This window comes from Dermacentor variabilis, chromosome 6 (genome assembly GCF_050947875.1).
Source record: "Dermacentor variabilis isolate Ectoservices chromosome 6, ASM5094787v1, whole genome shotgun sequence".
In the NCBI taxonomy this organism is placed as follows: Eukaryota; Metazoa; Arthropoda; class Arachnida; order Ixodida; family Ixodidae; genus Dermacentor; species Dermacentor variabilis.
Window position 1 is genome coordinate 65,268,565 of NC_134573.1, and position 13,107 is coordinate 65,281,671.

At 42.3% G+C, this 13,107-nt stretch overlaps 1 protein-coding gene across 2 annotated transcripts in view; it reads left to right on the forward strand.

Annotated features, from left to right (window-relative positions):
- The window catches only part of PolZ1 (DNA polymerase zeta catalytic subunit), a 187,922-nt gene that overhangs the window by 34,729 nt on the left and 140,086 nt on the right, over positions 1–13,107 (forward strand). The window contains exon 2 of one of the 2 annotated variants that reach the window (XM_075695099.1): positions 8,081–8,226. In XM_075695099.1, coding sequence (XP_075551214.1) covers positions 8,088–8,226 — 139 coding nt within the window. In that variant the 5' untranslated portion in view covers positions 8,081–8,087. Of the gene's footprint in view, positions 1–7,682; positions 8,227–13,107 lie in introns of those variants that run through there. The other variant, XM_075695098.1, reaches the window with a different exon arrangement.

Consider the following 13,107-nt stretch of genomic DNA (forward strand, 5'->3'; position numbering starts at 1 on the left):
GTTCCGGAACATTGGGGGTTTAATGTTATAAACATTTGACGCCAAAGGTGGATTGCCTTTTTTAAAGTCGTACATCGGACCATACAACTAGACAAGCCGTACTAACACACTATCAGACAAGTTGACAAAGCACGCAGCGAGGTCCGATGAGACGAAGCATTGTGGTGATTCATTTTTGCCGTCATGTCACAGAAAAGAATATCAACATTTTCTCACCTGCGCCAAAGCATCCTTAAGCCAGGAAAGGTAACTACGTTCTTATTTATTTTTCTGCTTTGACTTTTATTCGCGAGGACACGCTCGTTTCCGTCAATAGGACAGACAAGATCTTCTCATTCCCACCGCAATCCGAACACATGTTCCGAGTGGCACACGGAGTCGCTTTAATTACGGCTCTGAGATTACTTACTGCGACAACAGAACCACCATCTTACCTTGCTTGCTTCCTTTCCAAATAATAGGCAACGTCTCCGCCCGCTGCAGAATTTCTCGCCGTGGCGGCCGATGTAGTACGTACGTGCACCGACGCCACCACTTCCAGATACTGTGCGGCGCACAATATGTTGGGCTCGAATGTTGCGCGATAGCCCAGGGGCTGCAAAGAGAGAGAAACAGGCGAGAACGAAAGACGGCCGGCGAAGCCGCCGTCAAGTTTCCGCACGTGCAAGCTCGCAGTGACGTCATGAGTTTTGACGGAACCTCCTCGGGCCTTTTTTCTTAGTTCCTCAACGGCGAAGATTGAGTGCGCATTGTATACGCTAAAGGGTGCCGTAAACATAACGTACGAGACTTCCTATAAGTTTTACTAGCTGCGTCACTATGCCGAGAATACGGTACTTTCAAATCAATGACGTACGTCTGCAGTGCCAGCGCTGGGGTTTCGGCGCGCCAAATAAAAGAAAATAAATTTGGCCTGCATGTTCTTTTCTAGTAATCAATCTCTTACCGCGAGCTTAACGTGAATAGAGTCTCAAAAGACTACTTTACCAGTACGAACTGTTTTAGTGTTTATTTTTAGTTTGCCTTTAATTGCCGGAGGGGCGTGAGTAAAAATTATTCAATAATTTATTTCAACAATCAAATTATGGAGTCATGCGCGCCAGAACCACGCTCTGGTTAGGAAACCAGATTTAGAGGGGGATTGATTGCGGCTTATCTTTTAACCCGTGTCACGCGGGCACTTCGAAAGTCCTCGAACCGACTTTCTTACAACCTAAGCACACGAGCATTTTCACATTTCGCCTCCGTCGAAATACGGCCGCCACGGCCGTGATTGCACCCGCAACCTCCAGCGCTGCTGCGCAACTGCGGACGGGAGTTGGATCCCCTGTGGCGTTGGCGGGCGAAGTTTCGTTCTTCTTTATGTAGCCTACGAAAATCCGCGCGCCCCCGGCGTCCGATCTCGAAGGCCATATTCGTTTTTTTTTTTTTTCCAGAATACGATCAGGGTGAGGAGATAACTGGAGCGAGGACGGCGGTGTAACTGAAAGGACGAATAGCAATAAGTCAATTTCTGAGCTTTCGGCATCTGTCGCATAAAGAAGAAAAAAAAAAAAGACTACAGACTTAAGAGGAAGCTTTAGCTCGGGCCCAACTCCGACGCGGCCTATTCAAATACATGTAAAACGCAAAAACGTTTTTATGAGATAACCCCTGGACCGATTTTGATGAAATTTGTCGCATTTGAAAGAGGAAGTTAAATTCTAGTGACTGTTGGAAGCGGAATTTCGATTTAGGGCTTCAATTTTCTTAAAACGATTTTCAAATATTTGACCGTTAGAAAAAAATAGAATTACGAAGTTTACAAATTCATAGCTTTGCATCAAGAACTGATATCGCGGTTCTGTAAACGACATTCATTAGATCATTCAAAGCGGACAAATTCAATATGTCATTTTACATCTTACGTGAATTTGTTACGTTGGTTACAACGGTTTTGCAAAAGTTCTATTTCCCTATGATTAATTTTCTTTATATTCATGTGTAACATATCAATTTTGTCCGCTTTAGATGTACTATTAGATGCAATTCACAGAATTGAATTATCATTTTTAGTGGTTAAGTTACAGAGTTGTAAACTTGATAGTTTCGATTTCTGAAAATTTCCGATTTTTGCCAATTTTTAATAAAAAATTGACAATCTAATTCGGAAATTCGAAACCAACAGGCACTAGATTTTAAGTTTGTCTTTTAAATGCAACAAACCTCGTCAAATTTGGTGCAGTGGTTGCCGAGAAAAACGAATTCTCCTTTTACATGTATTTAGATAGGAGCACTCGAGCTAAAGCTTCCTCTTAAGAGGAAGCTTTAGCTCGGGCCCAACTCCGACGCGGCCTATTCAAATACATGTAAAACGCAAAAACGTTTTTATGAGGTAACCCCTGGACCGATTTTAATGAAATTTTTTGCATTTGAAAGAGAAAGTCGAATTCTAGTGACTGTTGGAAGCGGAATTTCTATTTAGGGCTTGAATTTTCTTAAAACGATTTTCAAATATTTGACCGTTTGAGAAAAATAGAAGCACAATTTTTAAAAATTGATAGCTCTGTATCAAAAACAGATATCGCGGTTCTGCGAACGGCATCCATTAGATCATTCAAAGCGGACAAATTCAATATGTCATTTTACATCTTACGTGAATTTGTTACGTTGTTTACAAGGGTTCTGCAAAAGCTGTATTTCCATGTTACTAAATTTTTTTAGATTCATGTGTAATATATCAATTTCGTCCGCTTTGGACGTACTATTAGATGCATTTCACAGAATTGTATTATCATTTTTCTTTTAGGAGTTACGGAGTTGTAAACTTGACAGTTTGGTTTTTTGAAAATTTTAGATTTTCGCTAGTTTTTAATAAAAGATTGACGACCTAACTCAGAAATTCGAAACGAACAGTCACTAGACTTTAAGTTTTTCTTTTAAATGCAACAAACCTCGTCAAAATTGGTGCAGTGGTTGCCGAGAAAAACGAATTCTTTTTTTACATGTCTTTAGATAGGAGCACCCGAGCTAAAGCTTCCTCTTAAATCACATACCTTAAAACGTTGTCCCTATATGACTGGTGCGTTCGAAACTCTCCAGCATGGTGTATATAACGCATTCGGGCACTTGGTATTTTTTAATTTCACTAGATTTAATTTCACTCATTTTCACTAGATGTGAGCTTGCTGGCATTTGCAGTTCCCCACCCGCCGTGGTTGCTTAGTGGCTTTGTTGCTACGCTGCTAAGCCCGAAGTCGCGGGATCCAATACCGACCGCGGCGGCCGCATTTCGATGGGGGCGAAATGCAAAAGCACCCGTGTACAGCACATTGAGGGCACGTTAAAGACCCCCAGGTAGCCATAATAATATAGTCTCCCGCTACGGCATCTCCCATAAGCATATCGGTGTTTCGCAAGTGAAACCGCAGAATTAATTTTTTTTTTAATTTTCTACAGTTCCCCCAATGGTAAATTCTGCGTTGTTCCTAAAGCACAGTTGTAAGGCTCCGGACAGCCTGCTCATTGCGCTATACCTGCAACAGGCAATTAACCTTTAAAAAATTTTGAGAGTGTTCGCTGAAACACCCGGTATATATAGACTGTCATCCGCACCACGTATACACAAACTACAATGACCACGGTGGATGCGCAGACAATTGGGACTTGGCGTGCTCTTCATTCATACTCGATCAGTACTACGTTCATCTTGTTGGCCGTGCGGACAGCCCGGACTGTGGCCAATGCCGCAGCACGTTTATCGATCATATGCATGCGTTGCGTGTAACCTTTGTGTATTCGAAAGAGAAACAGCTAGCCGCGACTATATTTAGCGGGTAATCGACGATCGACCATTTTTTCTGAAAGCGCTACTTTCTGTCCTGGGTCAAAATGTCTCGCTCCATGGTCACGTGATGAAAGCCATTGTAGATCTTAGTTGTGTGTGTGAGAGAGAGAACAGTTCTGAAAAACGCTTCCGTTTTCTGTTCTTTTTACAGCGAAACTCTTATTGCGACTAGAACCACACGGAGCGTTATCTGCTCGTCTTCACGTTTTTCAGAAATAGACTTAATTAATCACGAAATATATAATTTGAGAAAACGTGGGGATTCTTAAGCGCAATATGCAGGGAAATTCTTACTTTTTTATTTTTTGTCAATTAGGGGTTAAATTAACATTTGCGTTTAGCCTATATAGAAGCGTTACATGAAAAATAAAATGTTTCTCGCTTCTTCGGGCTGACCATAAATGGCACAAATTTCATATTTGCAAGAAATGAGAGCCATATTCTACAGGTGACATGTTCCCAGAGATTGAAGTGTTTAGGGAAATTATGCGTTCAAAAAATAATTGCTGAACGCTCGTCTTCTCCCGATTTTTTGAACGCGTCATGCATAGCTGCTGTTCCCCAATTTCCTCGGTGATCGACCGCACTAAGCGCGCGCTGCTTGTATTTCGTTGACGTAAGCATGTCGTGCGCGACGAACAATAGAGGTCTCATCTCTGCAGCTCGAACAGCCTTCGTCTAAAGTTTCTTATTCAAGCGTTCCAGAGTGTTATACATATACCGCCACTTTTCGCTACATTTCCCAAAATACTAAAGCAACTGCAGACACCAACTTGTAATTCAGTGAAGTTAGTCGGAATGTTAAGTGCAATGTCTGGTGAAATCTTCATGTTTTTTTCTAGTTTAAATAGATCGAAGCGTTACAAATAACTACCGAACAATCGTTTTTTTCCCCTTACTTTCATGTGTGATACCAGGTTTGCAAGCGCTTCTCCAGTATCCTCTGTAAACTAGAAAAATCTTGGTTATGTGAAAATAAAACCAGGTTATGGCTAACGTACGCAAAGTTCGAAATGTGTGGGTTGATTGCGACGTTCGCAATACATTGCGTAAGCAAGTGCTCGGGAGCATTACGAGTGTGTTTTACGAGTGTCGCCAAACATTGTCGGCTGACGCGTCCCATAGGTGCCAGCGAAAAATAAAACTTAGCAGAAATGTGCGTACCACTACATAGACACTCTGTATTCGAAGTGCATGCTGATCAAATGCGCCTTTTGCAAGAATAATCTGAAAACAGAAAACGTGCTCCCAAATGTCGCGTTGCCGTTATTTACAGCTACGTTTCCCAGCGGCACTGCGGAAAGACATCTGCATCACACAATCTTCGTATATTTAACATGCACGAAGAGCAGCTTAAGTGCAATGTGTCCCGAAATTTTAGCCTTGCTTTCTTAATCAGGAGCGTTACAAGAAATCCGTAACTCCTCAGTTTTTTGCGGCATTTCCGTGCGAGATAAACGACTTTCTCCAGCTGTCCTCGGAGAACTAAAAGAGGTACCTTGTTTCTGTGAGATGAAAATAAGGGTCAGGTAATGGGTTAACGGGTAGGCAAAGTTCAAGATGGATGCATGGGTTTATTATGGCGTTTGCAATAAGTTATGTATCCAAGAACTCCGAGGCGTTACGAGTGTTAAACAAGCGCCCGAACTTTAGCCCGTTTCCATGGCATGTAGTAGCAAAACAACAAATTCTAAAGAAATTAAATTTAGCGAAAATGGGGAGAAGTCTAAATTTTTGTGCGAAGTTATAGATGCGTCTGAAATAAATGCTGCCTCTGCTAAACTTTAAACAATTGTTCAAAAATGGCATACTGCCGTTATGAGCTATGTGCTTCCTTTTAAACCGAGAGCTCTATTTTACGCTAAGTTTATATGTTTATTGAAAACGGGGGCCATGTTCAATGCAATATGTGACGAAGTTTTAACTTTCCTGACTAGACTATAAGCGTTGCAAGTTGTTACTGAGCTCTCCTTTTTTCTTTCGCTTATTTTCTGGTCATTATACGAAATTTGCAGTAGCTTTCTATACGGTGTCGTCGATGAACTACAAAATATAAAGTGCTTATATTTGCTTAATTTAGAGGCATGTTATAGAAAATGTGTAAACAAAGTTCAAAGTGTGCGGACAATTTACAGGCTTTAACAGGAAATTACATATAGTTCATGCGGCGGTCTACTCGAAGTGGCAGACACTACTTGCACAAAAAATGAACTGCGTAATTGACTAATTAACCAAAATGCAATAACGAAGTTCTTTAGCTAATTCCCTTATGGTCCATATTGCAATTTACACATTCTAGCCGGGGAGTTCGCAAAGCGGATCCACTTGAATTCTCAGGATGACACCAGATTCGAGGTACTAAGTCCCGAACTTTGCGGAAAAATGCATTGGCGTTGCAGGTACTTTTGTGCTTGAATGCATGAAACGACATTTCTTTTTCTTAAGCAAATAACTGGAACGCCAGTGCATTTCTCCGCAAAGTTCGGGAATGAATATCTCGAAACTGGTGCCATCCTGAGAATTGATTGCAAGTGGATACGCCTTGCGAACTCTAGAATTTGTAAATTTCAATATGGACCATAACTCAATTAGTTAAAAATAATTAGTGTTTTTGTTACTTTGTCGATTATGAATTTCTTTTTTTTTGTGCAAGTAATGTCCTCCACTTCGAGTAGACTAGCGCACGAACTGGCATTGCGCTATCTGCCACAGATAACCTTTTAAAAAATTTGAAAGTGTTTGCTGAAACACCCAGTATAGTGGTGGGTATTCCACACAGCCGTATGTGGTGATACACAAGAATTGCGCACCCAGAAAACTGCGCACAAAATATCACGCGTATGCTCGTTCTTTTCCGTCCACGTTTGCATCCGGTCTTAATGAAAGAAAAAAAAATGACAGAATAATAATAATAATAAAGGGACGGGAACTCGGAAGAAATAGAGGCTTGGCGGCGAAACATTAATATGCATCCGTATTTACGTGGCGCAAATGTCGTGTTTGTATGTCGGAAAAGCCAGCGCGTTTCATGCCACGATGAAACAAAAATGGCCGGTCGCTTCGCGGAAAGGCAGAGAAGCAGTTGGGCGTTTTCTAAGGTTGCTGGATATTTAATTATGCGTGAAAGTGAACCTCTATCGTTTAATTTATCTTGGTCGACATGCGCATATATATATATTAAAAAATAAACATTATATATAATGCTTCCACTGTTGACGCGGGCGAATTCAAAATTTGGAGAACACCTCGACCTTCGGCAGAACTATATGCCACCCCCAACCCCCTTTCTTTTAGGGGGTAAGAACGAATACATTAACTATAGCCTGTGACATGCAACATTGTTTTTTAGGTGCATTTCCGGAAAAGGTAGAAATTACCTGCATGACAAATCGTAATCTTCAGTCAGCTGATTAAAAATATTCACCGCAGTTAACCTTTCAATTACTGAGTTTGCACCCGCGTTGAAAACATATGAGCTAAACGTGTTTCGCGATGCCGGAAAAAGCACGCTGTGTTTTCTACTGTTTCTCAGAATGTACTCGGCTATCAAGATAATTTGGCAGAGCACCCACATATTTGCGTGACAAAGTCTACTTGGCGTGCGAATACCACTTCGTGTGCTCAGGGCAGGAAGCACGCGCAGAATCGAAAACCGAAAGCTAGCCGCCTCCACCGTACGATTTCGAAATCAAAAGACTTACGTTGGAGATATTTTATAACACAATGAAGCTTCAAGGTAATATTACATTTTTTGTTTTATTTCAAAGCAAGACAATATGGAGGCTGCGTTACAGATGTGAACCAATAAGGACAACAAAAGCGAAACAGCGAAACTACCAACTGTCACGAAAGGCCGATATCAGTATGTATGCGTTGCACATGGCGCGGTGCTGCGGGCAGTTTCAGTTGTCGCGAAGTTTCCAATTTACGACTTGTTAATCGCGCTGCGCACGACGGAAGATGTAGGGTTTTCGCGGCACCGTTTGTTCTCAGACTGCGACTAGCATGAGCTTGTCCTTTTAACGCTTGTGTTGTGCTCGCTGGCCGAACGGCGCCAACCGAACGGTGGCTGCTCGTTCCATGGGCCTTCTCTGTTCGTTTAGGATTGTGCATTGCGCTTCGCTTTGTACGTAGGCTCGCTGCGGCAAAGCGCGCGCTTTTTTCTCCGCTCGTGCGAGAGATGGATGACGATCGAAGGAGGGAGCACAAAGGCGCCGTAAAGCACGGCACTCACGACGACTCCGTGAATCGCAGGAGCAGTATGTTCGAGCTTCGGCTGGTGACGCTGGACCATTACCTCGCGGCCCCGTCGGCCCCGCTGGACCCTCTCGTCTCCAAGCTGGGCGGCTGGGAAGTGTGGCAGGTGCCCGTTTTGCGGATCTTCGGCGTAACGCCCGCAGGTAGGTTATTCTTTTTTGATCCGCCGTGTGTTCAAGTCCACGATTGCGACGTCATGTAGTACGGACCGCTCGCAATCGGCATCGATGGCGGAGTGCGAGCGGTTGCGTGGCCCCGCGCTTTTGTTTGCCGTCCGCTGCTTGGCCGGCTCGCCGGGCCGACGTTTGTTTGAAGAAACTTGCGTAGACGTCGGCAGTGCTCTGGCGACGAATTCCCTGCTGCTGTCTCGTTCACTGCACGTGAGACGAAGGTGAATGACCTGCGTTAAGGTGGTGCGAGAGCTCCGAGTAGCGTTAGTTAGCTCTCGCTTTGAGCGCTGTTTCTTTTCTGGCAGCTACGGCTCTCGAAAAGTGAATGAGATATAAAGTGGTGTTCTAGGCGACGCCGAAGCTTGTAGCCCGCTTTACTAAATACGTGTTAAAGATAAGTGACCTGGATTTGGACTGGGTACTTCTGTAATGGATCCTACAAGTGCTGCGGATATAATGAAGCCAACTAAGTTCGCCGCCAATGTTACTATTATGTGATTGTCTTAAAAATGAAAGCGTCACGGTATTCGCATATTTTGTTCCAGCAGCGGTCGGACTTTGCGGGACATTAGTGATATTAGCCATAGTGCTTGTTTATGCCTAAACCAACGTTAACCGGACGGTAGTTAGGCGTTATTGCGTAGGGACACACTGTGATCGCTATACGGAGGCTATATCTTTATATGCAGTGAAGCAGATTTTACGGTCAGCAAAATAGGCACCAAAATCTGCACTTCAGTATTGAAGTGACAGTAAAATAGTTGCACTGTATTTTGCTTAAATTCGGAGTAATTTCAGACAGAAGAAGCTGTGCGATCTGCTTGGAAAGGCTGAAAAACAACGAAATGGAAATGGAACAGCTAATTTTTGTTCTGTCAAAGGCTTTGCACCTATTTCTCTAAACAATTCATCGGTTTTCTTAAGGGGTCAGAGAGAACAAGTGCTGTACAAGGAGACTGTACATAACCTTTAATGCTGCCGGGACTTGGTACTTGCCGAACCACTGTGTGCAGTTTGTTTCATTTATTTGGTTCCTTAGACAGTACTTAAGAGGAGCTCGATGCTAAAGGCTAAATCATTTCATGAGGCCTTGACCACACGTTCTGATAACATATTTAACCGATTAGACGGTTAAGTATGGTAACCTATTTAAATACATAGGAGGTCAGCTTACAATACACTGAGTGGAAGACAATCATGCCCGTACGGAAAGGAACTGGACCTGGACCCAACCAATTCACCAGCGTACCACCAGCGTACCTTCCTTCACTTGGTAGACCTGGACTCGAGATCAAAACTGACCTGAGCTATGATGTCATGCAAATGCCAATGACGCTGGGCGTTTCAAGACCAACTTTATTATAAAATACTCTACGTTTCCCAATCTTCGCACTTGCTAAGATAGCCTTTTCACGTGCAAAAAGCACACATTAGAGTTTCAACAATTTGAAAAAAATATGTGTTAGTACTAGTAGTGGGTGAATATTTGAATATGAATCAAATATTGCACAGTAATTAGTTATACTCGTATTCAAATATGAACTAGTTAGTATTTTTAATATGGAAACTAACCAAATATTTTGCAGCTGTTTACTGGTTACTGTTCTCCGTCTGTTAAAAAAGGGTCATAAATTACCAGAAATGAAGCAACAAAAGTTTTCGAAGTGATAGAGGAAGAAAATGGGCAGTGCAAGCTTTGTTTTCTGTTTCACCGAAGAAGCCTACCTCGCAACCTGTAATTTTTGCTTGTTGTCTGTGATTAAGTGTTTCTTGCAGTGTTGTGATGTAGGAGTTTTTTTTTTTTTATGCCACAACCAGTGATGTTTGCCATTCAATGGGCCCTTTTTCACGTCTGTCCCACACACGTCATTCAGCAGCTATATTTCTTTTTCCGCAACTTCTCTTTTTTGTGCAACTGTTAATATAGTATTTTTGGAAAGCTAATCATACAGCAGCTATTCATTCTTAGAAATCTTGTTTGGAACCAGGCTCTGAAGATGTTGAGAAGCTATTCGTGGAGTGCTTTTAGTTACAATTACCGACATTGTGTTTAAAACTGATCCTAATTGTCCGTTATAACTGTCTTTTTTTTTCACTAGCCAGCACAATCGTGGTAGAGACTTATACCGAAATAAATATTCCTGCTGTAATTATATATGTCTGCATTTCGCTATTCAATATTCAATACTTACTGTTCATGTTTGATTCATATTCAAAAAATTTGATATTTGCCCACTTCTAGTTAGTACTTCTGTAAGCATAAGCGCATTGGAAAAGCCATAATGGCTAGGAACAACATCATGGTACTGGCTTGAGCTGCGCACATGTGCTCTGAGCATTTTGTTACGAGGCCATTGAAAATGCTCGAGAAGTGTTAAGTGCCTATTGTAATGAGAACAGTTCTTTGTCTGGCTGGCGGGAGGAAGTAAACACTAGTGTCATTCAAGGAAAACACGTGCTGGCAACGTGCGCTGTCGAAGACGATAAGCAACAAATAGTGAGAGCAGCTTTGCGGGCCCAGGCGTTTTCTTTCCACGAACAATCCACAGTCACTGGCTCAGATATGCTGGCTTTGTGCTCGCATTTCCCACCGCACGGTGCGGGTACACAACCGAGTATGGTTAGTGCAGCATGATGTGTGACTTTGAGAATGCAGTCAGAAAAAAAAAAAAAAAAAAAGAAAGGAAAAGCAGTGACCTGCTGATTTCTCTGCATCCCATTTGAGTGAGAAACTGCGAACCAACTTAGTATGATTTTTGCTGCTAGCTCATTTAGGGAAAAAAAATAAATTCATAATTATTGCGGAATGTCGTACTTTGTTGTACTTATTATTTCATCTAATGTTCTGTAATATTTGCAAATTTAATATAATGAATAGTTTCTGCAGCTATGCGCAATTAGATAATCTCTCGGCGTTAGCCTTTTGTTTACCAATGTCAGCAAGTCAGTGTCTTGCGTCGCTGCTATAGTGTAGGCTTCTAGACCAAATTTTGTGTCTGCTTGCATTAAATGCAAACAGGATCAAGAAATCTGCATTTTTAACTGGCATTTTCGTGGGGAAAGATGGGCTGAGCATTGTATAATAATGGGACTATTTCTAACTGATTATCAACTGGATTTCCAACTGGAACTAGCAGTGGAATTTGTTGAACGGGTTGGGTTTATTGTATACCACAGTTATGAGATATGTTGGACGCGAGGACAACAAATTAATTTTCACAGCTTAAGGTAGGCTATATAACGCGTATTCAAGGTGTGGTACATAAGCTTTCCTACATTTGCCACAGCTTGGAGAGCCTTTCTGGCACTCAAGTTATTCGTTTCAAAGAGGACCAGTAGTAGAGCACTTGAGCCTGAATACTGCAACTCAGAGTTGGGTGGATATGGCATTCCTCGGACTCGGGCATGCAAGCTGAACATGTGACTCACTCTCTGAGCTTGGCAAATGCAAAAGAAAGCGTGCGACTACAGCAAAAGCCGCATTCCACATTGAAGCACAGCCAAAGCTCCTGATGCTGCCAGGAAAAATGGTGGATGCATGCAGTTGTCTGAGTTACAGCAGACTGCCGCCAACAGTGGTGATGCCGCAAGGCTGTGTTGTGATCGCACGACGGGAAACACGCTCAATCTCGACAGCAGCTCCAACGAAAGGGCTTAGAGTTCCTGAGAGCGTTTGGTGCCAGAGGAAAGGGATCAGAAATAACCAGCCAAACGCAAGGCATGGGGTCTCATTTGACCTGTCAAAAATGCTGCTTGTTAGTGGTGTAGAGTGCCCCGAAAGGACCAGCTGAATTTCTCACAGGAGAAAAAAAAGAAAGAAGAAAGCATTGTAATTTTTTTCTGACTGTGTTTTTGTTGCTAGCTATCTCATTATGTATACAATCGTATGTTAATAACTTGGATTACTGCCAATTGCATTTTTGTAAATGGCCTCACTACTACCTTTGCCTATGAGACCATACAGTGTATGCGCATTATTGTATTCATTTTGTGAATTTTTGGAAATTAAACTTGAAACCTCGAACTGCAGTTACTATGAAATGCCACTGATAATTTGCACGGCCTCTTGGACTACTTCATGTATATATATATATATATGCTACAAATTGACAGAATGTGGGTGCACAGTGGCATCGATTTGCATCTGTTAGAATGCTAAACCACCAGCATGACATTGCAGCAATGGGCTGAATGCCCACTCTGGGCATCCACATCCGACGGAGGATTGCAGGAAGATGGAGGCGCAAAGTGATGTACAGTGTTCAAACAAGGCTTGTTAGTGGAGCCAACGTTTTAGCATGTAGACTTGTCTTTGTCTTTGTCAGCGCAGCAACTGCTTCCCTTGACAACATTATTGTGCACGAAAGCCACTCTGGCATGGCATTGTCAACTTGTCATTTGTTTTGCATTAAGTGATGGTTCAAAACTGCTAAATCCTATGTCAACTTGTCATTTGCTTTGCATTAAGTGGAGGTATAAAACCGCTAAATCCTAGATAAAGTGCTGTCAGTATGACTATCAGTTCTGTGATCAGCCCACAATGTGAAGAAAGGTTCGTAAACAGTAAAATTAACATCCACCTTACTTGTAGCACTAACATCCTTGTAGACTAACAGCTTCCATAGAACTCATTTGCTGTATTCATTGACCCGTACTTCGAGTCGTCGATTAATTCGGCATAATGCAGCAGTCGGCCAGTCCCATGGTTAGCTCAGATGGTGGAGCAACCATCCCAGAAAGGCATTGGTCCCATATTTGATCCCTGGACCAAGAGGAATTTTTCTTCAACTGACTGAGATAAATTTTTCTTCAACTGCAAAGCTTCCATTTTGCACAAACCGGTATTGGTTTTCA